This window comes from Rattus norvegicus, chromosome 2 (genome assembly GCF_021556685.1).
Source record: "Rattus norvegicus strain SHRSP/BbbUtx chromosome 2, alternate assembly SHRSP_T2T, whole genome shotgun sequence".
NCBI classification, from domain to species: Eukaryota; Metazoa; Chordata; class Mammalia; order Rodentia; family Muridae; genus Rattus; species Rattus norvegicus.
This window is the reverse complement of record NC_141535.1, coordinates 198753341-198779620: the sequence shown is the minus strand read 5'-3', so window position 1 is coordinate 198779620 and position 26280 is coordinate 198753341. Positions and strand designations below refer to the sequence as shown.

Below are 26280 nucleotides of genomic sequence, written 5' to 3'. Positions count from 1 at the left end.
CTGACCTCTGCACATTCACTGTTGGAAGTGCATGCCTGCATAGACACATACAGACACATACATTATACACACACAAAAACCTTGCCGCAAAAGACCTCAGCAGCGTTTGACACATCTAGTGTGGTTTACTGCATGCGTGTAGACAGACGCTTAGTTCCCATTTTGTTCAGCAAAATTGTATACACGTAGTTATGAAGAAATAGACTGCTGAGATAACGATAGAGGGGTACACTTGAGTCTGGGTTGAGCAACATCAGAGAGAAAACTAGAACAAGCTTTGGTAATGGCAGAAGATGGCATTTCTGGGTAGCGATGTAGAAGCAGACAAGTTTAAACAGAGAAGATAGAGGTGGGACAGAATTGTGAGCTTGGGAAGAAAACCTTCCATAGAGAGACCCAGCTGAAGATCCTTAGCAAGGCAGAAGTGGAAGACGAGAGAGAGAGAGAGAGAGAGAGAGAGAGAGAGAGAGAGAGAGAGAGAGAGAGAGAGGAAGGAAAAGGTGTCCCTGCTGACAAAGGGACAAGCTTTGCTGGGTCCTCTCGTGGGCGTGTGAACAATGAGAACTTAACTTCACCCCATAACCTCAGGCCCCAGTGGTTAATTCAGCGTAGAGTAGGATCCAGAACAGGAGTCCGAGAGTTTGTACGTAGCTGCCCATGAGCACAACTGCTTGTCTGCCACGGTGTGGAATGAGTGTTGGTGCTCCTGTGAGTGAGGCTACTTGTCTGATAGGCCTTAGTCGGACTATCACAGTTACATGTTTATTTGGATGCGAACAGAAATGCCTTTAGCACAGCACATCAGATCCATGGTAAAAGATGGGTAGAATAGGGAGCAGACTTTTATTAAAAGGCAAATATTTAAGGACCCATGTAAAGTAAATGTTAAAGCAGGGAGCGGTAAACAGCAAGAACTGAAAGTTCTGAGAAAACTCACGGGCTGAACGTCTATTTTAAGGAGATATGCTAGAGCATCCCAGATAGTCTATTAATACGATTCTCTTTCTTTTCATAGCTGGGCTTTGCAGATCTAAACCTGGCAGAGTTTGCTGGATCAGGAAGTACCACCCGTCGCTGCTTACTGGAAGGCTATGATACCAAAAATACAAGACAGGACAACTCCATTCTTAAAGTAAGCACCCTTCGTCAAGAGTTACAGCCGACACCGAAAGACCTCATGCCTCGCACTAAACACAGGCCTCGGTTGTCATCCACACGATGGGAATCCATACCACGGTCATAAGCCACCACACCACTAGGGAAAGACCCTTCCACACCACAGAAGCAGTAAAAGTCATGGCCATCTCTATGGTCCAGTGTGCTTCTCCTTGGTGCCGTGAACAAATAAATACACCACTACTGCAGCAGACGTGCTCGCTGGGGAGAGGGGATGTGAGGACTAAACACGTGGCTTAAAGTATATATACCTATCAGGGCTAGAAAGACGGCTCATAGTTAAAGCCATTGTTCCACAACCACAAAGAGTTAAGTTCAGACCCAGTGCACGAAAGAAGGCAGGGGTGGTTTCTGGTCATACTTGTCATCACGTGCTGTGACGGGTGAGACAGAAGGATGTTAGTGTTTGTTGGCCTCAACCCAGCTGTGAAATGCACGCTCCTGGTTCAGGGAGAGACCTTGTCACAGAAGAATAAGGCTGAAAGTGACGGGAGGGATTCTCGTGCACTCCTCTGGGCTTTGCGGATGCATAGACTCATGCTCTTACACAGACATTCACCCATGCTGCACACATGCACGCACACACACACAAACACACACACACACACACACACACACACACACACACCTCAAGAGAACTTCCACAGAAGCTGTGATGCACTCGTAGGTCACTGGGTTCTCTTGTCACTAGTGAAAGTGACAGGCAAACCCCTTGTGGGGCGTATTTCTCCAAGACTCGGGTAACCACAGAATGAATGAGGTTGTTAGAAGTATCAAGTAAGATCCATTGGGAAAATATCCAGAAAGCATCGTGTACCTATGAGTATCTTTTTCGCTGGATTTTGCTGAGTTAGTAAATTACCTAATGCGAAGAAAGATACCTGTGTAAAAACCAAATGGTTTTAATTTCAAAGTTGGTAAAGTAAAGAATTACTTTATGCTCGTAGTTTAAGCTGTTTTCCATGAACTTCTAGCTCTAGCAATATAGGAATTCATGAACTAGTTCTTATAGGTAGTCCTCCCTTGCACACAAGTGGCTTTAAGAAAGGCAGAATGGGCAGTTGATATGAAGAAGAAAATGACAGGAAAAAAAAACCAAAATGAGGAAATGTCAGGCGTGGTGGTACACCCCTATAATCTCAGTACTGGAGACAGGGCAGACCAAGGGTTCAAGGCCAGCCTTAGATACATGAGACTCTGTCTCAGAAACCAAGGTCGGAAAAGAGGAGCCATGCTATGAACTTGGAGTCTATTTGATTTGGCTGATTTCGACCTCTGAAAACATCTCAGGGCACTTGCGAAAACCACCATGAGATTGGCAGATCTAGACGGGTGGCGAACAGTTTTATCCCTGATTTATAGGTGAGACTCGGACCAGGTGAGGTGCCTCCTATAAGAGAAGCAGTTAGTGACAGAGCTGAGCTCAGCATGCACATCTGCTGTTTGGTGGCCTTTTCCTGTCGCCATGCCCTCCAATCCCTAGTCTCAGAACCCACTGACTAGACTGTTCATTTAGAATGACCCCAAACAAATTACCAACATTCAACCTACTCATCCATGCCTCACATTAAAAAGCAGATAGCCCACCAAGTGGTGATAGTGAACGCCTTTCATCCCAGCACTTGGAAGGCAGAGGCAGGTGGATCTCTGTGAGTTTGAGGCCAGCCTGATTTACAAACGGAGCTCCAGGATAGTCAGGGCTACACAGCAAAACCCTGTCTGGAAGAAAAATGAAAGCACATAACTCCTCTCTGAATAGCACTGCTTTTCAGGGTGTGTGTGTGTGTGTGTGTGTGTGTGTGTGTGTGTGTGTGTGTGTGTCCTCTTCTATGTGACCAGTGCTTTAACCATCCAGTCATCTCCCCCACAGCTGGGGTTTCAACCCTACCCCTTTCTCATGATCTGCCAGCCCTTCACTTACTTCCACTTCCCCCTCTGGAGCTCAGAGGTCACAGTTCGTGATTATCCTACATAAACTAACATTCCTGGCTCTTTTGCCCTTTGCTGCCCCTGAGTGTCTCCAACTCTACTTGGTTGGACTGTGTCCTCCCTGAGACTGTGTCCTGCTGCTGAACATTGCTGAGGGACACACAGCCAAGTGGGCGTTACTGGCTCACCTCCACTTGGCACCCATACTCTGCACAATTTAGATTTCTATATCCTGTCTTTTTCCCAATATATTTTCATTCCCCATGTTTTAGCTCCACCACGTTCTTCCTTTATTGAAAGGATAGAACTCACTAAATGTATCCCTCATCGTCCCAGCATAGAGCTTACTCGTCTACTTGACTCTCCACTCTGATTACAGTGCACCGTCTGTTGCCTGTAGTTACAATGGCTGACATGACCCTCTTCCTGTTAGAAATCATTGCTTCCCTTTAGGCTCTAGAATCCCCACACGTATAATCAAGAGTTTTCTTTTCTCCTTGTCTCATCTGTTCTATTAGTCATCTGTCCCTTTAATGAACCATACTTGTCAACATACAAAGAAAGAGTTGACGTGTACCCATGTCTTAAGAACGAACTCAGCCTCCCACCTCAGTGCCCTCCCACTCCTCTGATCTGACTCCCACACAATTTCTTTCATCCTAAGACATTCAGATAGTCCCAAGTGCTGTCCTGTAGAGTTGGGAACCAGGATGACAGACAATTAGAAACCCAGAACAACAGGATGGGTCTGAGACTTAAGGACAAAATCAAATAAGAAAGGGACAGACTGGCCGTCCTGGGTTAAAGAGGTATGAATCAAATAAGGTTGTAGAAGATACATGCCAGCCATTAGCTGGAAAGTATGCGATTGTCTCTGTGTGTCCTGGGTGTCTTTAGGACTAGGACCTCAGTATGTGTAGTCCTGGGTTCTATGCATGCCAGCTCTGTGATTCAGAAAATATCTCCTCATCTCCATGGTCTCAAAAAGAGAATGTTACTTTCCCATGGGATTGTTGAAGATGAGACGAAGTGTAGAGAACACAAAGTTTACATCTGGAACATAAAATTCCCCCACTCAAGCCAAGTATAAATGTGCCTGTGTGTAATCCCAGCACTCAGGAGGCTAAGGCACAAGGATCATAAATTCAAGATTATCCTTGGCTACCTAGCAAGTTCGGCGAGGGTAGCCTGGAACACAGAGACTCTCTCAAAGACCCCAAAGCAAAATAAATTCTCAAGTCATTATCCTTGTGAATACTGCCATCATTATTTTCACTCCCATTAGAATGTGAATTTGGGGCTGGGAGTACAGCCTGGTTGGTAGGATGTTTGCCTAGCATGCAAGAGACCCCGGGCTCAGTCCCCACCACCACATAAACAGGGTATGGTGGTGCACGCCTGGGATCGAAGCAGCACCAGCATGGAGGAAAAGGAGAAGTTCAAGGCCACCCTCTGATGCTTACCAAGTCCAAGGCCAGACTCACTCCGAATAAATGAGATTGTCCTGTGGTTGATTCTTTTTTTTTTTTTTTTTTGGTTCTTTTTTTCGGAGCTGGGGACCAAACCCAGGGCCTTGCGCTTCCTAGGTAAGTGCTCTACCACTGAGCTAAATCCCCAGCCCCAGCCTGTGGTTGATTCTTTTTTTTTTTTTTTTACTACTGTACTTTATTGTGTTCAACCAAATCACCATGTTACAAAAATAGCAAGCTGCCATAATAAAAAATAAGGCTCCTCTATCCAGCACCAGATAGCATCATTTTACTTTCAAGCCTAGAAATTGCACACTTGTATATAAACCAACCGAAGATGAGGACTGAGAGTTCATCTTGGTGGATTTTTCCTTTGATGAATATGAAGTGTCCTTCCTTATCTTTTTTGATGACTTTTAATTGAAAATTGATTTTATTTGATATTAGAATGGCTACTCCAGCTTGCTTCTTCTGACCATTTGCTTGGAAAGTTGTTTTCCAGCCTTTCACTCTGAGGTAGTGTCTGTCTTTGTCTCTGAGGTGTGTTTCCTGTAGGCAGCAGAATGCAGGGTCCTCATTGCGTATCCAGTTTGTTAATCTATGTCTTTTTATTGGGGAGTTGAGGCCATTGATGTTGAGAGATATTAAGGAATAGTGATTATTGCTTCCTGTTATATTCATATTTGGATGTGAGGTTATGTTTGTGTGCTTTTCTTCTCTTTGTTTTGTTGCCAAGATGATTAGTTTCTTGCTTCTTCTAGGGTATAGCTTGCCTCCTTATGTTGGGCTTTACCCTTTATTATCCTTTGTAGTGCTGGATTTGTAGAAAGATATTGTGTAAATTTGGTTTTGTCATGGAATATCTTGGTTTCTCCATCTATGTTAATTGAGAGTTTTGCAGGATACAGTAACCTGGGCTGGCATTTGTGTTCTCTTAGGGTCTGTATGATATCTGTCCAGGATCTTCTGGCCTTCATAGTTTCTGGCGAAAAGTCTGGTGTGATTCTGATAGGTCTGCCTTTATATGTTACTTGACCTTTTTCCCTTACTGCTTTTAATATTCTTTCTTTATTTTGTGCATTTGGTGTTTTGACAATTATGTGACGGGAGGTGTTTCTTTTCTGGTCCAATCTATTTGGAGTTCTGTAGGCTTCTTGTATGCCTATGGGTATCTCTTTTTTTAGGTTAGGGAAGTTTTCTTCTATGATTTTGTTGAAGATATTTACTGGTCCTTTGAGCTGGGAGTCTTCACTCTCTTCTATACCTATTATCCTTAGGTTTGATCTTCTCATTGAGTCCTGGATTTCCTGTATGTTTTGGACCAGTAGCTTTTTCTGCTTTACATTATCTTTGACAGTTGAGTCAATGATTTCTATGGAATCTTCTGCTCCCGAGATTCTCTCTTCCATCTCTTGTATTCTGTTGGTGAAGCTTGTATCTACAGCTCCTTGTCTTTTCTTTTGATTTTCTATGTCCAAGGTTGTTTCCATGTGTTCTTTCTTGATTGCTTCTATTTCCATTTTTAATTCCTTCAACTGTTTGATTGTGTTTTCCTGGAATTCTTTCAGGGATTTTTGTGATTCCTCTCTGTAGGCTTCTACTTGTTCTCTAAGGGAGTTCTTTATGTCTTTCTTGAAGTCCTCCAGCATCATGATCAAATATGATTTTGAAACTAGATCTTGCTTTTCTGGTGTGTTTGGATATTCCGTGTTTGCTTTGGTGGGAGAATTGGGCTCCGATGATGCCATGTAGTCTTGGTTTCTGTTGCTTGGGTTCCTGAGCTTGCCTCTCGCCATCAGATTATCTCTAGTGTTACTTTGTTCTGCTATTTCTGACCGTGGCTAGACTGTCCTATAAGCCTGTGTGTCAGGAGTGCTGTAGACCTGTTTTCCTGTTTTCTTTCAGCCAGTTATGGGGACAGAGTGTTCTGCTTTCGGGCGTGTAGTTTTTCCTCTCTACAGGTCTTCAGCTGTTCTTGTGGGCCTGTGTCTTGAGTTCACCAGGCAGGTTTCTTGCAGGGGAAAAGTTGGTCCTACCTGTGGTTCCAAGGCTCAAGTTTGCTCGTGGGGTACTGCCTAAGTCCTCTCCGCGGAGGCAGCAACCGGGAAGATCTGCGCCGCTCTTTCCGGGAGCCTCCGTGCACCAGGGTTCCAGATGATGTTTGGTGTTTTCCTCTGGCGTCTGGATGTGCACAGAGTGCAGTCTCTTCTGGTTTCCCAGGCGTGTCTGCCTCTCTGAGGGTTTAGCTCTCCCTCCCACGGGATTTGGGTGCAGAGAACTGTTTATCCGGTCTGTTTCCTTCAGGTTCTGGCGGTGTCTCAGGCGCAGGGATCCTGCCGCTCCTGGGCCCTCCCCTACGGGAACCCAGAGGCCTTATACAGTTGCCTCTTGGGCCAGGGATGTGGGCAGGGGTGGGCAGTGTTGGTGGTCTCCTCCGCTCTGCAGCCTCAGGAGTGCCCACCTGTTCAGGCGGTGAGGTCTCTCTCCCACGGGGTTTGGGAGCAGAGAGCTGCTGCGGGCCGGGATCCGCGGGTGTCTGTGGTTGATTCTTAAAAGTTACTCAGAAACCAGGGGATAGCAACGTCTCAAACAGAAACAGCAAGGCTTTAGTTCCTGTCCAAAGCTGAGGCACAAGCCAGAGACTCTCTGCTCCTTAGAGCCTGGAGCAGGTATCCCATGAAGCCTCGTTCTGTGGAGCTGGAGGGCCTGCTTATCCCACAGGAATCTGGAGTCAACACAGACAACCAGCCACATGTTAAGGAAGGATTGTTACTAGGGAAGTGCTTTTCATTCTTACCTTTTCAACAACATTTTTATAATCACAAGGTTCTGGACACCAAAGATAATTTTTAATCCATCTCTACATAAAGCAGTAATTGAATTTTGGGTACACCCTCATTAAACATTTATTTCACTTAATGCTTTCTGGATAGAAAAAAAGTGTTAGACTAGGCCTTTAACAGAAGCTGGCTTCTGGGGGGAGCATCTGTAACTGTGACATTTGTTGCTCTTTTGTTTAGGTTTTGATCAGTATGCAGCTGATGTCCGGTGACCCATGCTTTAAAACGTAAGTTGATAACCAGTAAGAGGATTGTTTTGTCTAAAAGTACGATACAAATTGGAGCACTTTTGTAGGTAAATGGTCCCTTTCGTGGTAGAGTGGCCTGAACGTCATACAAGTGCCTGTCGCCTGGTATCAAGTAAGCCACTCTCAAAAGGATGCAAGTTAGGAGATCCTTCCCCATTTTTGGGTTTTCAGGTTTAAGGTAGAATTAGACAAACGACAGCTTTAATTTGCTTTCTGTTTTCTTACTTCTTCAACACCTGGCAGGTGCCTTACTGCGCGTGGCTGCATTCCAACCTGCAGTGAGCAAAACAGACTGTGTTCTCCCTTTGTAGAACTTATACTCAAAGAAACAAACAACCAAGTAGCAATAGGCCAGAAAGGAGCCTGGGAACAGATGCTGTGTTGGTGAGGGGGGCCCTAAAGAACTGGTGCTGTCTTATTATGGAGTATCAGGGGAGACCTTCCTGGATGAGATGACATTTGAGTGAACTTGAAGGAAGTGGGAAGCAAGGTTCACAAATGTTGGGGGAAAGAGTATTCAAGGTAGAAGGATATGGACAGAAGTCTTGAAGGGGAACTGTACCCAGCATGCTCAGGTAACTTCCCGGAGACCAACATATCTAGAGCCGTGGGAGCAAAGAGCTTGGTAACAGGAGATGAGGTCATCTTGTGAGCCATTCAGATGGCCCCACTTACCTTCTGAATGAGGTAAAAGCTGCAGAGGTTTCCGCTGAAAAGGAATTTACGAGGCGAGGTAGAAAAGAGACCGAGGGAAGGAGCCGTGGTGGGAACGAGGGCGGAAGAGGCAGATTGTGTGACCGACTCATTAGTTAATGTTTTCTCTCCTGAGAAGCCCCGGGAGAAACAACTCAGAGCTCAGACGTCGTAAGACACAGTGAGACCCACATCTAAAAAAGGAAACTGTAAAACATCCCAGTGTGATCCTTATCCTGCACTGAGGAAGCTAAGACAGAGCAATTGTCTTGGCCAAGTCTGTCTGTGCGGACCCAAAGGTACAGAGCTACTGCCCTGCTCTGCCAGACGCCTGGGAGATGTGCACACAGCACACACTAGTATAGGGGTAGAGAGGGGAGAGCCACTAATCACCACTGCTCCTTGAAAGCCAGAAAGTCCTTCCTGCAGCACTGGGCTGAGCTTTAATGATGAATAAGAATGTACTAAGTGCGGAAGGTGAGGAGAGACATTCCAAGAAGAAAAGTCAGTTTGCACACACACCGGGCAGTGTAATGGTGCATGGAATATTGGTGGGATATCCAGGATATCATGTCATTCTAGGAGGCCACTCTTCACAGACTCTGAACATTGCTATAAAACCAACATAATCCCCACTTCTTTAATCTGCAACCGTCCTACATCGAGGGATCCCGATAAAGAATATAAAACATATTTCAAACAAAAGAAGTAAAAGAACTGAGCCAACACACTGAAATTGTGTTGCCCTGGGCAACGGAACTACTGCAGGCCTAGCTAAGATTTCAGATCCTGAGTCTGGTGTACAAACAGCCCCCACCCCACCCCACCCCCGTGGTTAGCTTGTTCTGCCTGAACACTGGTTGCCTCTGACATAGAGCACTCAGCAGAAATGACTCCCGGTGTTTTGAGATAGCCGGACAGGAAAGCCAAGTGTAAGGGAGCGTTAGATGTGTTATGGCTGTAATCCCCTATGGAAGGGGAGACAACTGACGTTTAAATATTGAGCCATGAGGGCACAGTAAGGTCACTAGGGATTTATGACTGTCACTATGGGCCCCATTCTTTGTGTGAATCATATTTTTTTCCAGTGAAATGTTCAATGAATTTTTAACAGCGTTTGTTGTTGTTGTTGTTGTTTAAACATATAACTCAGCAGGGCATAGTAGTATGAGCTATATCTAATCCTAAGATCTGAGGCAGGAGGATTTTCATAAATTCAAGGTTAGTCTGAGCTACATACAGGTTACCAAGCCAGCCAGGGCTCCTGAGCAAGATTATGTCCCCTCCCCCCAAACCCCTTAAAATATTACAACAGAATTTAAAATACAGCTATTGATAATTAAGGAGGTTGGTTCAAGTCAGACTATGAAGAGCTGTGGGTGTCATCCTCAGAGCTTGAGCTTTGATCCAAAGGCACTACTGAAGGGTTTGCTTTGGCCTTAAGACCAGGGGCCCATGTACCCCAGGTTGGTACCCAGCTTGCTCCATGTCCTAGGATAATCTGGTCCTCCTGCTTCAGCCTCCTAGTGCTGAGTACAGAGCTGTAACACCACCGTGGTTCTCTCTCTTCAGAACTCCGCAGGACAGTGCTCTTTCTATCCTCAGTATTTGTTGTATAAAAATCTTTTCCCACAGGGCAGGTGGGATGGCTCAGTGGTTAAGAGCACTTGGTGCTCTTTGCAGAGGACCTGGGTTCCCAGCACCCATGTCAGGTGTCTTCCAGTCAGCTCTCGCTCTAGCTCTAGGAAATCCAACACCCTCCTTTGGTCCCTGTAGGCACCTGCACATGTGTGCACGCACACATGTGCATAAATAAAAATAATATCTTTAAATAAAAATATTCCCCACATTTATTACTCAGGTTTTAAGGTTCCAAAGGATACTTATGGATTATTTCATGTTTTTTTTTATTTCATCCTCAAAAGGATAAGGCTAATGAAGAGCTTACTAAGGCCAGCTGCTGACCACACAATGAGTCTCTAACAGTAGTTCAAGCCTTCAGGCTCACACATAGGTCAAGATCTGATCCTTAGGATATCTGTTTACAGGCCTCCTTCCACATCCATGTCAATACCAATTGCTGGGGAATCGGAGTCTCTGGAAGAGGATAGGAAAGGCGGCGAGACCCTCAAAGTGCATCTTGGGATAGCAGGTATGGGTATATAATAGCTTCCTGGTTGTTCGGTCTCTGAAAAACAGTACAATTTTATTTCCTCAAAGAGTCTAAACCCTGAGGGGCTGGCAAAATGGCTCCGTACGTCAGGGTGATTGCCACCAAGTCTGATGATCGGAGTTCCATTCTTGGACTGACTTCAGTTTAGTAACAGGACCGCTCACCCCCTTAGATAATCTAATATTTTTCCCTTCTACTCCCCTGTCTGCTCTGCTTTAGTGCTGCGGCTAATTTGGGGCTCGGTAGATCCAATCGGTGCCTTGAAACTCTATAACACTCACTGTACCCAGCACAACTTTAAGATCCATTTCTTGGGCAATGATGGCGCACACCTTTTTTTTTTTTTTTTTTTTTTTTTTTTCCGGAGCTGGGGACCGAACCCAGGGCCTTGCGCTTCCTAGGTAAGCGCTCTACTACTGAGCTAAATCCCCAGCCCCGATGGCGTACACCTTTAATCCCAGCACTCGGGAGACAGAGGCAGACAAATCTCTGTGAGTTCAAGGCCAGCCTGGTTTACCGAGTGAGGTCCACTTCCCTAGACAAACTTCCAGAGGAGGCAGAATCTGCTGTAGTTGCTAAAAGCAGGGTGGGCAAGATGCCACTCTGTCTGCAGGGAAGGGCATGGGAGTCCCCTATCTCCTAAATGATGGGAGCAGAGTGTATTGTGACAGAGTGGGAAGAAGGTGACTTGCTAGGATTAACATTTGCACTACCTTTTCAAACATGCAAGGATAAGGTTTCTTCTAAGTGATCGTGAGTATATATTTCTTGCTATGAAATCAGCTCATCGTATGGATACTGTCACTCTTTCCATCAACTCCTCCCTTCATCACTGAGACATCCTGAGCTCTTGTCTATGCTGAGAAAATATAAAGTAAACCCTATCACCCTCACATCCTTCTCTATCTTCTGAGGTCCTGTAGAACCGAGCAGTCCGGTTTTGGGTAGACAGACCGACAGGCAAGCAGACAGGCAGACATGGAGAAGTGTCACCAAGAGAACACATATTTGATGCACACATCACAGTATATGTAGAAAAACTTCTAGAAACCAAGACTGCGCACATCTGTTACTTTTCTCGTTGCTGTGACTAAAGAACTTGAAGGAGATTTGGGCTCTTGGTTCCAGGGGATGCAGCCTGTCGCTGTGGGGAAGCTGCAGTTGGATGGGAGGTATCTGGTTGCATTGCACCCAGTCAGGAGACTGATAAATCCTGACGTTCTGCTAACTCCTCCTCTTCCTTCAGCCCAGGACCTCAGCGTAGGAAACGGTCCTGCTCACACTCAGGGTGGGATCTCAGTCCTCAGTTAAACCTCGCAGACAGGCCTGGTTCGGTGGCCCTTAGGTACATCCTAGTCTAGTGGGCTTTCCAGTGAGAGTTAACCATTGGACTGCCCTCGCATCAGTTGTTAAAACTCGCCTGCCTGCAATCTGGTTTGTGTCCTGCCATGATGTCTACAATTACATGACTGCCAAATCCTGTCGGCATGTTTCCTCTTCTCATATGACTCAGCCACTAATTCTTTCTTGAAGCTTTCTCTTCCCTTGTCTCCTGCCTTCATGACCCTTCCTCTTCTAGATTCTTAGGGACTCCTTGAGCCAACAAGATGGTCCAGTTGGTAAAGGCACTTGCTGCCAATCCTGAAGACATGAATTCAATCCCTAGGACCCTCCATCTAGTTAACTAGTTGTCATCTGGCCTCTACATGTATGCTGTATGTTCTCTCTCTCTCTCTCTCTCTCTCTCTCTCTCTCTCTCTCTCAAACAAATAAGTAAATAAATAAACATAGTGTTTTTCTTAAGCTGGGAATCTGTTGGTAACTGATGACTATTAGGGAGAGAGCAAGTTTCTTCAGGAACGTGGTCCCTGAGAGGCTCCGGCAGATGCTCCTCACTCACGCACACAGAGGCAGCGCTAAGTGGGTTCTGTGCATTTAAGAACATAGCACATAGTAGGGAAGAGAGAGAAGTACGGGAAGAATTGGAGAGGAGGGAATAGACGGTGAATTTGACCAAAACACATCATATGCATACATGAAATTCTCGAATAATAACAAAAAATTAAAAGAAACTCCCCTAAGGTCCTAGGGCTGTTGCTGTGGTATAGAGTACTTCACTGTGTGCTTGAGGACCTGGCTTTGGTCCCCAGCCTTCAAAAACAGAAACTGAAGCATAAAACCTTCCCTGTCTTCTTTGACCTCCTCTCCAGTGTTGCTATCCCACAGGAGTTCAGTTCCCTCTACTCAGTTTTCTGAGCAATGTCATCTGCACCCCTGGATTTACCTGTCTCATAAATATAATTTCTTTATATGAATGTGTGTTAGGTAGTTTCCATTCACAAATATATGTTTCCAGATGTCTTGGGGAAGGTCTCCTTCATGTCACATATCCTACTGAAATCCATCTGCTCATTTTTCTCCAGAGCCGGACTCTGGGTTCTTCATGATCAGGGCCTTATATCCCAGCATAAGGCTAGGGACAGGTCAGCATGTGACAAGTATCACTTGTCTCCCGATTCCACATATCATTGTAAATCTGCCTAAGTCTTTCTCCTACTGGTCAGATATCCCAGCACAAGCTTCTGCTTGGTACCTGACTTGGGCCATCTATGCCAAACACCTCACATTCTTAACTGGGTTATAATGAAAACCTCCTCTCTTCGGTTCATCCTGTTTATCCCTTTACTCAAGTGATCGTCACCCAGTACAGACTGCAGTGCATTGCCCTTGCTTAAAGTCTTCGAAATATGGCCTTCACTTAGCTTCCAGAAAGCTCTTCACCAGCTGCATCTTCTTGGGCCATCGTCAACCTCTTTCCCATCAGACATCTCCCCACTCCTCTGTATACCAACTCACCATTTGCTTCCCTACAAACAAGGCTTGTTATGCCCTATGCTGGTCCCCACTCAGCTAGCTGAGAGGCTCCTCCATTGGCAGATCCTGGGCTAGCCTCCCCTGCAAGGTCTCCTCCCATGTGGTATCAGGTGCACTGGCCTTTGGGGTCCTTGGTGCCTTCTTTTGGTTAATGCTGGGCACACTGTATTTTGCCCACATATATTTTGCCGCATATTGTGTAGCCCCAGTGTTTGTTTCATCTACACCACAGACAACTGAGTTGATAATGAAAGGTAAAAGTTTTAAAGTTGCCCCCCTAGACACAAAGTTTAGAGCAGAAGAAAAAAAACAGGTTAGGCCCCAGAATTGTATGTTCCAAGAAGCCTCTCCTAGGGCTATAGAATGGGTAATTACATTGGCCGGCTCAACAGCTTTCTCCCAGAAACTAGCTGACCATAAATCTTAGAGAACAATCTTGAGAAGCAGGAAGCAACTTCTCCTAGGAACTAGCGAACCATGAAGTTAAACAATCTGAGAAGCAGGAGACAGCTTCTTCTAGGAAACAATCTTGAAAAACAGAGTTTTTCCTTGTGATTTTTCACTGTTATTCTACACACTTTCCAATGATGCCATCCCTGCCCCCTCAGGTTGTGTTTTTCCCTTTAAATACCTCTTCTCCCAGCCTTTCGGGGTCGAACTCCACTGCCCCTACGTGGAATATGAGTCTCGACCCCAGTGCACTGGTTGCTATCGATAAACCTCATGTGATTACAACAAGGACAGTCTTGTGTGAGTTCTTGGGGGGATCGCGTCATCCCGAGACTTGAGTGAGAGTCTCCCCACTCTGGTGGTCTTTCATTAAGAGCTTAATAAATTTTTATATAGAATACATTTTGGAAACCAGAAGACAGACAGATAAGAGCTGAGCCAAACACTGGAGTAGACTTCTGGGTGTATAGGAATCTCTACAAACTATCACCAGGACAGGGTTCCATTGGAGCTAACCTTTGGGTTTACGGCTGCCATAGAGATAACACTGGAAACCTTGTAGTCTGCCGGGACGTGAGAAGCCTTTTCAGAGGACTAGTTGTTTGCATGTTTGACAGCATCTGCTGGCCCAACCGTGCAGCACCTCAGTTACAGAACTGCTGCCGTGGTAACTGTCTCACTCGGCTGCTTTCCCTCTGCTCCACAGTTAGCAACAGTTCTAGTTTCCAAGGGCTTTCCACTAAGACAAACCGCTCACAGTTGTGTCTTCCATGGAGGATGACCAGTACTGCAAGTGCATAACTGCTATCTGTGCACGTGATCAGGGAGCCATGAGAAACAGTTTGTGGTCCCAAATAGTACCTCACAAACTAGGTACTATCCTGTTTCTTTTGTCACTTTGTTTTTCAAATTTTATTTATCTCATTTTTTTAGCGTGTGGTTGTTTCACCTGTGTATAGGTCTGTTCACCAGGTGCACGTGATGCTGTAGGGGCCAAAAAAGGGTGTTGGGTCCCCTGAAACTGGAGTAACCACTGGCTGTGAGCGCCATGTAGGTGCTGGGAACTGAACCCAAGTTCTCTGGAAGAGCAGCCAGTGCTCTAAACAGCTGCGTCGTCTCATCTTTATTTGTTTTTTAAGAACTTCCATCTTGGATACTATACCCTATGCTGTGTTGATAAAAGTTACAGCATTCCAGTAGCAAAGCAAAACCAGCTGTGCCAGGGCATTGTGCTGTACACCTGCAATCCCAGCACTGAGAACAGCAGGAGAGGAGAGTCAGGAGTCGACTACTCTGCTACTGACTGAGTTTAAGGGCAGCTGGGGTTACGAGACCCTGTCTTACAGGTAGGCAGGTAGGTAGGTTGTGGGTGGGTGGATGGATGGATAGAGATAGATAGATAGATAGATAGATAGATAGATAGATAGATAGATAGATAGATAGATAGATAGGTGGGTGGATGGATAGATAGAGATAGATAGATAGATAGATAGATAGATAGATAGATAGATAAATAGACAGACAGACAGACAGACAACACCCAAGTCCAGCATTTTCCTGAGAATTATAAGAATAAGCCTGACTTATCGGAGAAATGTTGAGGAACAAAAACTAACGGTTTTCAGACACACTGCCAGCAAACATGGTGAAAGTACCAAGCATCTGTTTTCGTTGTGCCACTCTGAAGGACTCTATCACGTTATCGTTTATTTTCCTTGATTATGAATTTGCAAAGTAATAAAATCTGCAGGTTAGAATATAAATTGGCCATTGACTTGATGGTGACAGTAACATCAAGTTGTGACTTATTGCAGATCTTTCAGCGAAGAGTGCCTCCGTTCCAGATGAACTTGGTGCCTGGGGACACTCTAGAACATCAAGCTATGCAAGCCAACAGTCCAAAGTATCAGGTACAGGCCCACAGTGGCACTCGGTGCCTTCTTCTAAAGCCGTGGTTCTCAACCAGTAGGTCATGACTCCTTTAGGGGTCACATTATCAGATATCCTGCATGTCAAATGCTTACATTGTGATCCGTAATGATTGCAAAATTACAGTTATGAGGTAACAATGAAAAGATTTTATGATTGGGGGTCACTACAACATGAGGAGCTGTATTAAAGTCTCGGCATTACGAAGGTTGAGAACCACTGTTCTAAAGGGATTTGAAGCCAGGTGTGGTGACACATATGTTATCCTAGCAATGGGGAGGCTGAGACAGAAGGATGGCAAGTTCAAGGCCAGCCTCTGCCAGCTGTATAGCAAGTGCCTGTCTCCAGACAAAATAAAATTGAATAATAAGCTCGGAACTACTATAACGGAAAGGCTATTGTTGTGGGATAAAGAAATTACATCTCAGAGATGGTAGATGACTCAGTAGAATGTTTGCCCTACAAGCATGAGAACTGGAGTTCAGTCACCAGCACTCACATAAAAGTCAGACATGACAGTTCATACCTGTAACCTAAGCACTGGGAAGACAAAGACAGGAGGATCTCAGGGACTACTGTAGCCAAATCAGTAAGTTCGAGGCTCAGCAACAGATCCTGTCTCAAAGCATAAGGTGGCCAGGGACAGAGGAGATACCAGATCAACAACTGGTCTCTATACACACGTCCACACACATGCATCTGCACACACGTGTGCATGCACCTCTATGAACCTGTACACACATACGGAGAGAAGATGTTAGATTGTGGTGTGTCTGATAATTGGCAGTATATCCGAAGTGAATTTTCCTCTGGCAGGGTATAGCACATGCCACTCGCGGTCATCCAGTTTCTCCGAGTTCTGCCACAGGAGAAATACCTCAGTAGGAAGCACGTCAACAGGGATTGAAAGTATTCTTGAGCCATGTGACGAAACTGAGCAAATCACAACTGAACCAAATCCAGACCCCGTCTCCGCTGCCGCTGCTGTTAAGGAAGAAGAAGCTCCGGAGAAACTCCCCAGGTACCCTCCCACGCGACGTCGTTATGTTTCAAAGCGTCTTTAGTCTCGTGCCATAATCAATGCAAAAGGAGGGAAACCAGCCATGGCTCTCTTCACAGATGCCCAGTGAAGCAGGATTCCGTTGAGTCTCAGCTGAAGCGGGTCGACGACACCAGGGTGGATGCTGATGACGTCGTGGAGAAGATCCTGCAGAGTCAAGACTTCAGCCTCGACTCCAGCGCAGAAGGTGTGCCAAGGACGGATGAGTACAGGCGCTGTGGTCCGCCGCTGCGGGGCCGTGTGGGTGGGCTACTGCTGCAGACGCACGAACTCAATCCCACGCCCACAAAAGCAAGGGTAGTTCTGTAGCTTGCCCCTGACAAAGGCAGACTTTAGTGAAGGAGCCAGCTGAAGGAGGTGTCGTTCGATAGTGCAGCAAATTCCTAGACTGTATGAGGCCCTGGGTTCAATCCCTGGAGATGAGTCAGCCTGGGAAAGCAGAGATCAATTTTAAAGAGAGCTTTTCTGTCCATACACTTCGTGCATGCTGGGTCTGTGACCCATGGGGAGCCGGCGTGGTTGTCCTGAAACCAGTCGTGACTAGAATCGTGCAGTCTCTCCCAGCAATTTCCACTGAAACTGAAATTTTATCTGCCACCAACTTGAAAGGTGCAATTACTCATGCTGGTGTTAGCAGAGAACACTTAACAGTAGACTGTGTTGTTGTGTAACTGGCTGGAAATAGAAATAATTAAACCTCCTGAAAATCTGTAGAAAGAGCCAGCCGTCATTACTGTTGAAAGGAAAAGAGCTTTGGGGAGGTCGATGAGAAAGAACTGTTAGTCAGGCTGGCTTCGCAATTGTCTCATAAAACTTTGATACACTTGATAAATGTAAAAAGTGGGGTACTACCATGTGCATATTGTTTGAGAGTGGCCAGGCAACTGTGCACTTAGCAAGCACCCAATCGTGTGTTGCAGAAGAAGGGCTGAGGTTATTCGTGGGACCTGGGGGAAGTACAACCTTCGGCAGCCACCACCTTCCAAACAGGTATGTCACACACCTGGTCACTTTGCTGAACCACAGATGTCCTAATTCATGGGAAGAGGGAATGTAGTGAGAAGGCTCCCCTAGCAAGAGTGAAGCCCTCCAGTCTGGAAAGGGCCTGAGAAGTGAGAGCAGAAAGTTCAGGAGTTCAGGGTTATCCTTGGCTACATAGTCTGAAGAGTGGGAAGCTAGCCTGGGCTCCGAGAAAAAAAGAATAAATAAAGGACAAAGGTTGCAGTTTTTATTATGTTGAGGCTAAAATAACACAAATGCTGTATTTCCACGAGAGGAGTTGGTTATGACTGGAATATTCTTTCCTTCCCTGGATGTCTTCAACATTATATTTTATGTTAGTTTGTAGCTTTATTTATATTTTTAGAATATGTTGGACAAATAGAGCACTTAACAATTGGAGCATAAAAAGAATTTGTAGAACATATTTTAGCCCAATATTAGACAGAGCAAAGCAAGCATTTCCAGCCAGTGGTCTCACCTCTGTGGGTCCCTGTATACCCACTCAGCAGCACAGGCTGCCATTAACCTTTCTTGGCCTTAGGGGCATTTCTTCTTTTTTTCCAAACAAAAGGGCTGTTTCGATTTCTGTTTTTAAACTTTATATAATTTATATATATGGCTGTTTTAAAGGGTTTTTTAGTATGTGTGTCTGTGTGGGTATATACAGGGTAGGGGTGGCCACAGAGGCCGGAAGAGAGAACATTGGCTATCCTGGAGCAGATTTACAGACAGTTGTGAGACACCTGATATAAATGCTGGAAACAGAGCTCAGATCCTTTGGAAAACTGGGAATGATGCAAACTCCTGATCCGTCTCTCCAGCCACCATCTAGTGGATATGTTTTAAGATTTTTTTCTTTGAGACAGGGTCACAATGTATAGCTCTGACAGGTCTGGAACTATCTATGTAGACCAGGCTATCCTCAAACTCACAGAAGCCCACCTGGGTGCTGAGAATAAAGGCATGTGCCAGCACACCGAACAAGATTTCCTCCTTGTTGCTAGTTTCTTAGAAGTAGGCATATAATCTAACTGGGTGTGTTTCTCTGTCTTTATTCTGTCTGGGTTTCATTGAACTTCTTGGATCCCTATACTTACTTACAGATTTCATCAGATTTGAAAATTCTCCACCCATTCTTTCTCTCTCTCTCTCTCTCTCTCTCTCTCTCTCTCTCTCTCTCTCTCCCCCTCCCCCCTCCCCCCCCACACACACGCACGCTTCCTTCCGGTATTCTGATGTTCGAACACCAATTTTTATCTTCTATGCTCGAAGATAAAGCATCAACAACAGACCAAATTAACAGTTGGTGAACTGATGAACCAGTGAGCTTCCTGGGCTTACAAAAGCAAAGGTCACTCAAAACAGCTGTATCACCAAGAAATCTTACTCCATCATGGTTTACAACCTCCAAGAGGCCTAACATTGTTAACCATCCACCCCCTCTATGCCCTAGCATCTTCCAAGAGCACATGCAGGTGGGTGGAATCCTGGGTGAGAGTCTTTTATTGCCCCCCTCCTTCTTTCTACAAGTGGGAATTTAAAGTTCAACCCTATTCCTATTCCCATAGACCTTGCTGCACTGTATGGGTTTATTTTGTTGCCATGACTACAGATGAAGCTCACTGGTTCATCAGTTCACCAACTGTAGGAATGGGATAATCACATTATACCTAGAGAGAAAGATACACCATAAATACCTCAGAAAATACCATTAAGGGGTGAGACCAGTCACTGTAGTCTCCAGAGTTATTAAACTCCATACATTCAGGGTGAAAAAGCAGGTGGAGGGGAAGGGGGATGTCTGACACCTCAGCAAATGAGGAAAGGGGTACCTGCTGATAACTTTTAACAGTAAGACCCTCACCTCCATGTACCACCAGTATTGAAGTTCTCCTGATCATCCAGGATGCTTTGGGGAAGAATAAAATGATGGCCCATCCAAAAACATAAAGCTTGCTGCTGTCTAAAAGACACAGTGAGAACCTTTATTCTGCAAGACCAAGAAACAGTAGCAGGGAGAAGCACGCTCCTTCCTCAATGCCACAGAGCCATGGTCCTAAGTGTATCAGCCACAACAGCAGCAGCAGAAGGTCTCCTGTCGGTGAGACCATCACTTAAATAGGCTGTCTCAGAAAGGCTTTATTCACAAAGCCTGCAAGCTATTTAGAATACTCCATCATCCTGTTAGTATATTTCATTATTAGAGGTCAATTCATACCCAGCTTATTATAGAACTCCAATGCAGAAACCCAAACGCAATGGCCAGGCTGATTATTCAACTCTGTCCCCAAAACTGATACACTGCCTTCTTCTTCTTTCACTGACCTGGACTGCTGGGGTAGCTGCCAACCCAGGGTAAGAATTTCTTAGACGCTAGAGAGATGGTAGTCAATATATCTTCTTGTGTTCTATGTGGGAAAATTTAGTCACGTGGTCACACCTATCTACAGGGGAGGTAAGGAGACAGTCTCCAGCAAGGTTCCCTGTCCCCAGCTAAATTATGAAGAAGAGAAAATCGGGGGGGGGGGGTCAACCAAGACCACTTTCCCTTTTGATCTACGTCACAATACTGGCCACATATAAAGCCATGCATTGACTAAAAGAACTGTCACCCAGAATCCCAGCACTTGGGAGGTAGAGGCAGGAAGAACTGGACTGCAAAGACAGAGAGGTGTAGACCAGCCTAGGCTATATGAAACTCTGTCTGAAAAAGAGGAAGGAGAGAGAGGGGAAAAGGAAGAGGGAATAAGAGAAGGGGGGGGTTGTTCCCCTTTCTAGAAAGATATATTAAGACCTACAGCATTATTACTTAGGTAATACTCATCATTCTCCAGGAAAACCCTGTGTATTGCCCTGGCTGACACTGATTTTAGGATTGGAGCTGGATGGCAGTGGCGCACAGCTTTAATCCCAGGAAGCCGGGCCAGACTGGTTTTCCAGGACAGCCAGAGCTACACAGAGAAACCCTGTCTCCAAAAAGAGGATTGGAAACCAGCGGCTGTGCCTGGGAGCAGGGTTCTGCCGAGGTTGCCACCTCTACAGTTCAAGGTCTGAAAGTTTTCCTCTCACTGCTGTTTCAGGGTAGGATCTGGAGCCTATGAGCAAGTTGTAATCAAACGCTAGAAGTGAAGCAGGCGGGCGGAAGCTTCCCTGTGTGGACAACAGGAGTTCCAAGGTGTATTAGTCAAGCATGTAAGAAAAAGAATGTGCCTGTTTTCAAAGTGAAGTTCATCCGTGAAGAGGAAAGCAGAGCCGATTCCTTCTTAAAGCATCCCCCACCGTCCTTTCCCACCTACTCACCCACTGTGGGAGCACGTGAAAGGATGGGGGCGGGGCTTGGGGCAGCGAAGGCCTGGCCTGCATCAGCACCCCGGAACAAAAAGTCTGCTTGGGCTTCTGAAGCACCCGGGAGAAAAACTGCACTGGACACATCTGAGGGTGATTTTATTCCAGCGTAAATATCTAAGTTGGGGGTGCTCAACAGGTTTGGGCTGTTTTTAAATTTTATATTTAACAGTGTTAGAGGTCAGTTTAAACCCTATAAATTCTATCAAGATAGTTGTAATTCCTCTGAAGTAAATCTTCCATGTCCTGTTACCTACACCATTGCACTAAGTGTATTAGCTCCTTTTATGCAGCAATTGGTAGAAAGAGCGAGTGTTCATGCTTTGGGAAAATATTATGCTATAACTTACGCATTTTAAAGATTTTATAATTCTGGACATCTCAGACTTAAGTCAAATGGCAAACGTGTCCAAATCTGCCACAGGTGGGCGGAAGGAAGGCTGTGATGGTACAGCATCTATTGTTACTGTCATTAGTATTAGGTGAGTTGCAAAGGCCCCAGTGCCACAGTATAGAGTCAAGTTAAGCATAATAATCAGTACGTTAGGGGCTGGGGATTTAGCTCAGTGGTAGAGCGCTTACCTAGGAAGCGCAAGGCCCTGGGGTCGGTCCCCAGCTCCGAAAAAAAGATCCAAAAAAAATAATAATAATAATCAGTATGTTAGGCTACCATGGGCAAGCTACAAGAGCTGTTTCATAAGCCATTCAGTACTAAGACTCTCTGGTCTCGGCGGTCAGAACAGACGCAGAGCTGTTAGATGGTCAGAAAGATAGCATTTTTCTTAAGGAAGCCAGACTTCTGTGAACTGACACTTAATCTTGCTGTGCTGATGGACAGATGGCTGGGCAGCTGAGTGGCATCCATTTCACTGACAACACCGGACTCGCACTTTCCTATTTGAGCCTCTTTGACCAGAGACTGTTTCCTTCTTTACTGTGTCAGAATTGAGCTGTTTGAAGCCAGAGTAGACTGTAACATACCTCTAATACAGCTTTTAGGGTCCGAATATTCAGTCTGGATCCATGTTAACACCACAGCACACAAGCTGTATTTTTTCTGGTCTTAGTTGACAGTACCCATGTAGAAAGGGCTAAACTTCCCTTTGCTGAAGAGAAGAAGGTTATACAGAGACATCAATGCCCAAGTCCTCACCTTCACAATCACATCCTAGAGAACGATAAGTCAGAACAGAATTGCTCTGGCCAGGGTATTTTTATGTTGACAAAATATTGTTGCAATATTTGAATCTCCAGATTGGGAATCTCCAGGCTGAAATTGTTTGTGTCAGAATTTTTATTTTAATGTTTCAAGAATGAGGTAGTCTACATTAATCCAAACGATCTTTACACATAGACTCTGAATTTTAAAAAAAATGACACCTTGTTTTAGAATATTTTGAATACTAAAAGAAAGGATTGTCTGAGTCAGATTAAGATACCCAGAGGGTAGGATGCTGACCTAACATCTCGAGCAGGTTATCCAAATAGGTGAGGACCTGCTGGCTGCTTCTGGGTGAGCAGAGCCACTGCACATCACAGCAAGATCAAAGCAAGGTTTATCTAGAGTTAGTTAAAGAGTTTCAGTCTGACAAATTTTAAAGCATATTTTTCTATTTTAAAAATATAATTTCTAGGCTATATTTCTATTGGCGCTTCTGCAAATGATTTTGGATTCCACAGACAACAATAACACTAGGTTTTGAGCATGGTTCAGTGAGGCCGCTCATCAGACACATGCAGGTGCTGTAGACAGGACCGAGCTTAGCCTTTAGCCGGCTGCCCTTGGCCCTGTATCTTACCACAGGATTAGGTTTGTTATTTTAAATGGTACAGAAACGTTTACAACAGTATAATGTGTGGGGCTGGGGAGTGTAGCTCAGCCGGTAGGATGTTTGCCTAGACTACACAGTTCTGGGTTTAATCCCCACCCAGTACATAAACCAGGCATGGTGGTATACACCTATAATCCCAGCACTTGGGAAGAAGAAGCAGGAGGATCAGATACGTTTAGGGTCAGTCTTGGCTCCATAGAGAGTTGGGGGCCAATGTCCGCTATGTGATACTCTATCTCAAAAAGGAAAAGGGACAATGTGAAGACATTTTGAAAAGTGTAAAAATCATGCCTTTTAATTTTAGCAGCTACTAATCTTGATTCATATATTGGTATACTATAAAAATTCACTTAAATAGAAACATGGAGTTGGAAGGAGTGAGAATAGCTGTGACTCTCAAGTCAACTGAAGTCTGGATTCTCCTTCCCTAGTGTTTGGGAGTATATTCTGCATTCATATTTCAATACAATCCTATCAGAATGTGAAGCTGCTGAATGTCTGCATTTCTGTTCTTTCTGTACAGCATGTACTGCCCTGATCTCAGCCACGAGGCTGGTTTGAAAGCTCTTTGCTGAGTACCAAGTCTACTTTTAACTCTGCTTTGAGTTTAGAGAGCAATAGACTTGGAAAAGTAGGCTCTCAACAAAGTAATTTTTTTAATATTTAGTTGAAATTTTAAACAGTCCCATCTTGGAGAAAATCTTAGCTGTGAGTTTTTTCCACCTCTGTCCTAGAGGAAAGACAGACAGCACCCTCTAAAGCCAGTGTTGGTGATGAAACAGAAGGAGTAGTTCATTCAGAAGAATGCGCAGGCCAGTTCAGGAGAGCTTCTCCTGCCCCAGGCTGGTGACAAGACTGTACAGGATGTGACGTACAGGGAAAGCAAAGAAGGCCCAGAGCCATTAGTCTACACCTGAATGCTGGGCTCTGTTTCATGGCAGTGTTAAAAGGCTTCTGTATACAAACAACTAGTGTATATTAACACCTTGACATTAAAGTCTTGGCCAACAACCCCAAGCTCTACCTCTCATTCCAGCATAAAACCATGAGAGTATCCAAGCTAGATTCTTCTGTATATGTTTCCATTTTTAGTTTGTTTTTGTTTTTGTTTTTGTTTTTTTTTGTACAAAACTGAGTCACAGAGGCAGAGCACTTAACTCCTTTTTAACTAGAAGGAAAAAGAAAATACCTTCAACTAATCTCCATTCAAAACCATTCAGGGCAATCTGGGCCCCATGGTAATCATGAACACAAAATGAGACCCTGACACAAGAAGCAATTTTTTTTTAAATCAGGCAGCACTGAGTTTTGATAAGTCAACAAATCCAGAAGAAATTCCAGACGCTCAGATTTCCATGTTAAATAAGCCTCTTTTGAAGCATAAGCTGACAGTCTCATTAAATACTTCACAGAAACACTTCTGAAACCTCAGGCTTCCGTGTTTACAGCAAATCTCCGAGAGACACAGTGAGCTCATATGACGAGATTGTTCTGTTTTCTTCACAAGTCTTTCACGTGGACATTTCAGAAACTCAGTTCTCATAGATGGTACATCATGTGAGTATGATCAAGTAGGGTAGCTGAGACTGTATGAGGCCACTGTGCATCCTGGCTTAGTCAGGTACTGAGCATAACGTTAGTAGCCAAGCTGTACAGACGAAGACTCAGTAGTAAGCCTAAGCTGAGACTGCCCTGGAAAATGAGGCCTTGTTCCCTTCACCGTGGGGTTTTCACCAGAAAATGTAAAAATGGTAATATGAGTGGTCTCCCCATAGAGCAAAGATGATAAAAATTTTGATTTACAATGTGTTCTGTATCTTGAAGTGAGTGTGATTATCTTATATACATTCTTACACTGCTATTCATCAGCCAGATTCAGTGCAAGGAAAGACAGACTGTAGATGACTTCGGTGAACTTTGACAATATGTCTTGAGGATTACCTTCCTCCGGGTTAGTTTACCCCTTTAGAGGTTAATACAGTGTTTATGAAAAAAATGTTACTGGTAACTGAAGGGCAGCACAGCGGTAAGGAACCTTCCGGCATGTGCAAGACCCTGGGGTTGGTCCTGAGCGCTGGAAAAAAAAAAAAACGAAGTGACTCCATTGGTATTCTGTTCTAATACTTGGAGAATGACCTTCATACTTATATATGTCTTATGTCTTAACCATACAGTGATAAAATCCAGGAAATGTTTTTTAACAAAACTGTTTGTAAAATGTTTATAATTATATAAAAGTGGATCTTCTACATGTTCAATAAAAAGCAATATCTCCAAATTGTAGATGCTCTTAATCTTAAGATTTTACTTCTATTGTTTTTATCTACATGTAGGGGGGTTGTGCATGTCAGTGTGGTACCCACGAAGGCCTAAAAGACTTTAAGCTACTGTTAACAGATCCTTAACCACGGAGCCATCTCTCCAACCCTTTACTTTTTAAAATATGAGGAAGTGAGATGTGGTGGCTCAGGCCTGAAATCCCAGCACTCAGAAGCAAGCGAATCACCGTGGGTTTGAGGACAGCCTGGGCTACATATTGAGTTGAGACGGCTAGGACTATGGAGTGAGATTGTGCAAAAACAAAACAAAAAACAACAGAACCAGTAAAAAGAGCATCGCTGCTCCCTCGGAGCCCTTGACTGGGGTGTGCAGCCTTGGAAGAGCTCTGCTGTGTTAGGAGGAACTTGACGAGGGTCTGCACTGCAGCCTGGCACCAGGCAAGAATCAACCAAGTGCCCACGACAACTACAGATAACCTGCAACTCCAGTCAATGGAACCCTTCCTAGGGTTCCCTGTCTCTTTCACGGAACTGGGTTTATAAGTGTGCCAAAGCTGTTCTCAGTGAAAATTAAATCAGGTTACAGTATATTCCAGGGCAGTTAGACTTCACTGGCCAACAGCTGCTGAGCACCAGCGTGCTACCTTCAAAGAAGCTTCCCAACCCATGCTGTGATGAAAGGAGAGGAGGAAATGGGCAGGAATTTGAAAGGGTGATGGGACAAAATTGTTCCCTGTCACCTGATCTCAAATACATGGAATACATAGGAGACCAGTTAGTTCTTAGCTAGGGACAGTTTACCATGGGTGGTGGACCATAAAGTCTTACTCCTTCCTGTTCAGCATAGGAATGCGGCTATATATTCGGGATGGCCCAGTAACCTTATAACCCAGTGCCCCAGCTAAAGATTTCCCTGCCTCATGGGGTTGGGGATTTAGCTCAGTGGTAGAGCGCTTGCCTAGGAAGCGCAAGGCCCTGGGT

At 44.8% G+C, this 26280-nt stretch overlaps 1 protein-coding gene across 2 annotated transcripts in view; it reads left to right on the top strand.

Moving 5' to 3' along the window:
* The window catches only part of Eeig2 (EEIG family member 2), a 54935-nt gene extending 29621 nt beyond the window's left edge, over positions 1 to 25314 (top strand). The window contains exons 4-12 of one of the 2 annotated variants that reach the window (XR_015666924.1): positions 1016 to 1132; positions 7595 to 7641; positions 10404 to 10507; positions 15667 to 15762; positions 16598 to 16802; positions 16901 to 17028; positions 17762 to 17831; positions 20924 to 21726; positions 21805 to 25298. Coding sequence is in view for 1 of the 2 variants with exons in the window: in NM_001163568.3 (NP_001157040.1) it covers positions 1016 to 1132; positions 7595 to 7641; positions 10404 to 10507; positions 15667 to 15762; positions 16598 to 16802; positions 16901 to 17028; positions 17762 to 17831; positions 20924 to 20966 (810 nt within the window). In the remaining variant the exon portion in view is untranslated. 2 annotated transcript variants of the gene reach the window in all.
* Positions 25315 to 26280: the final 966 nt, after the last annotated feature.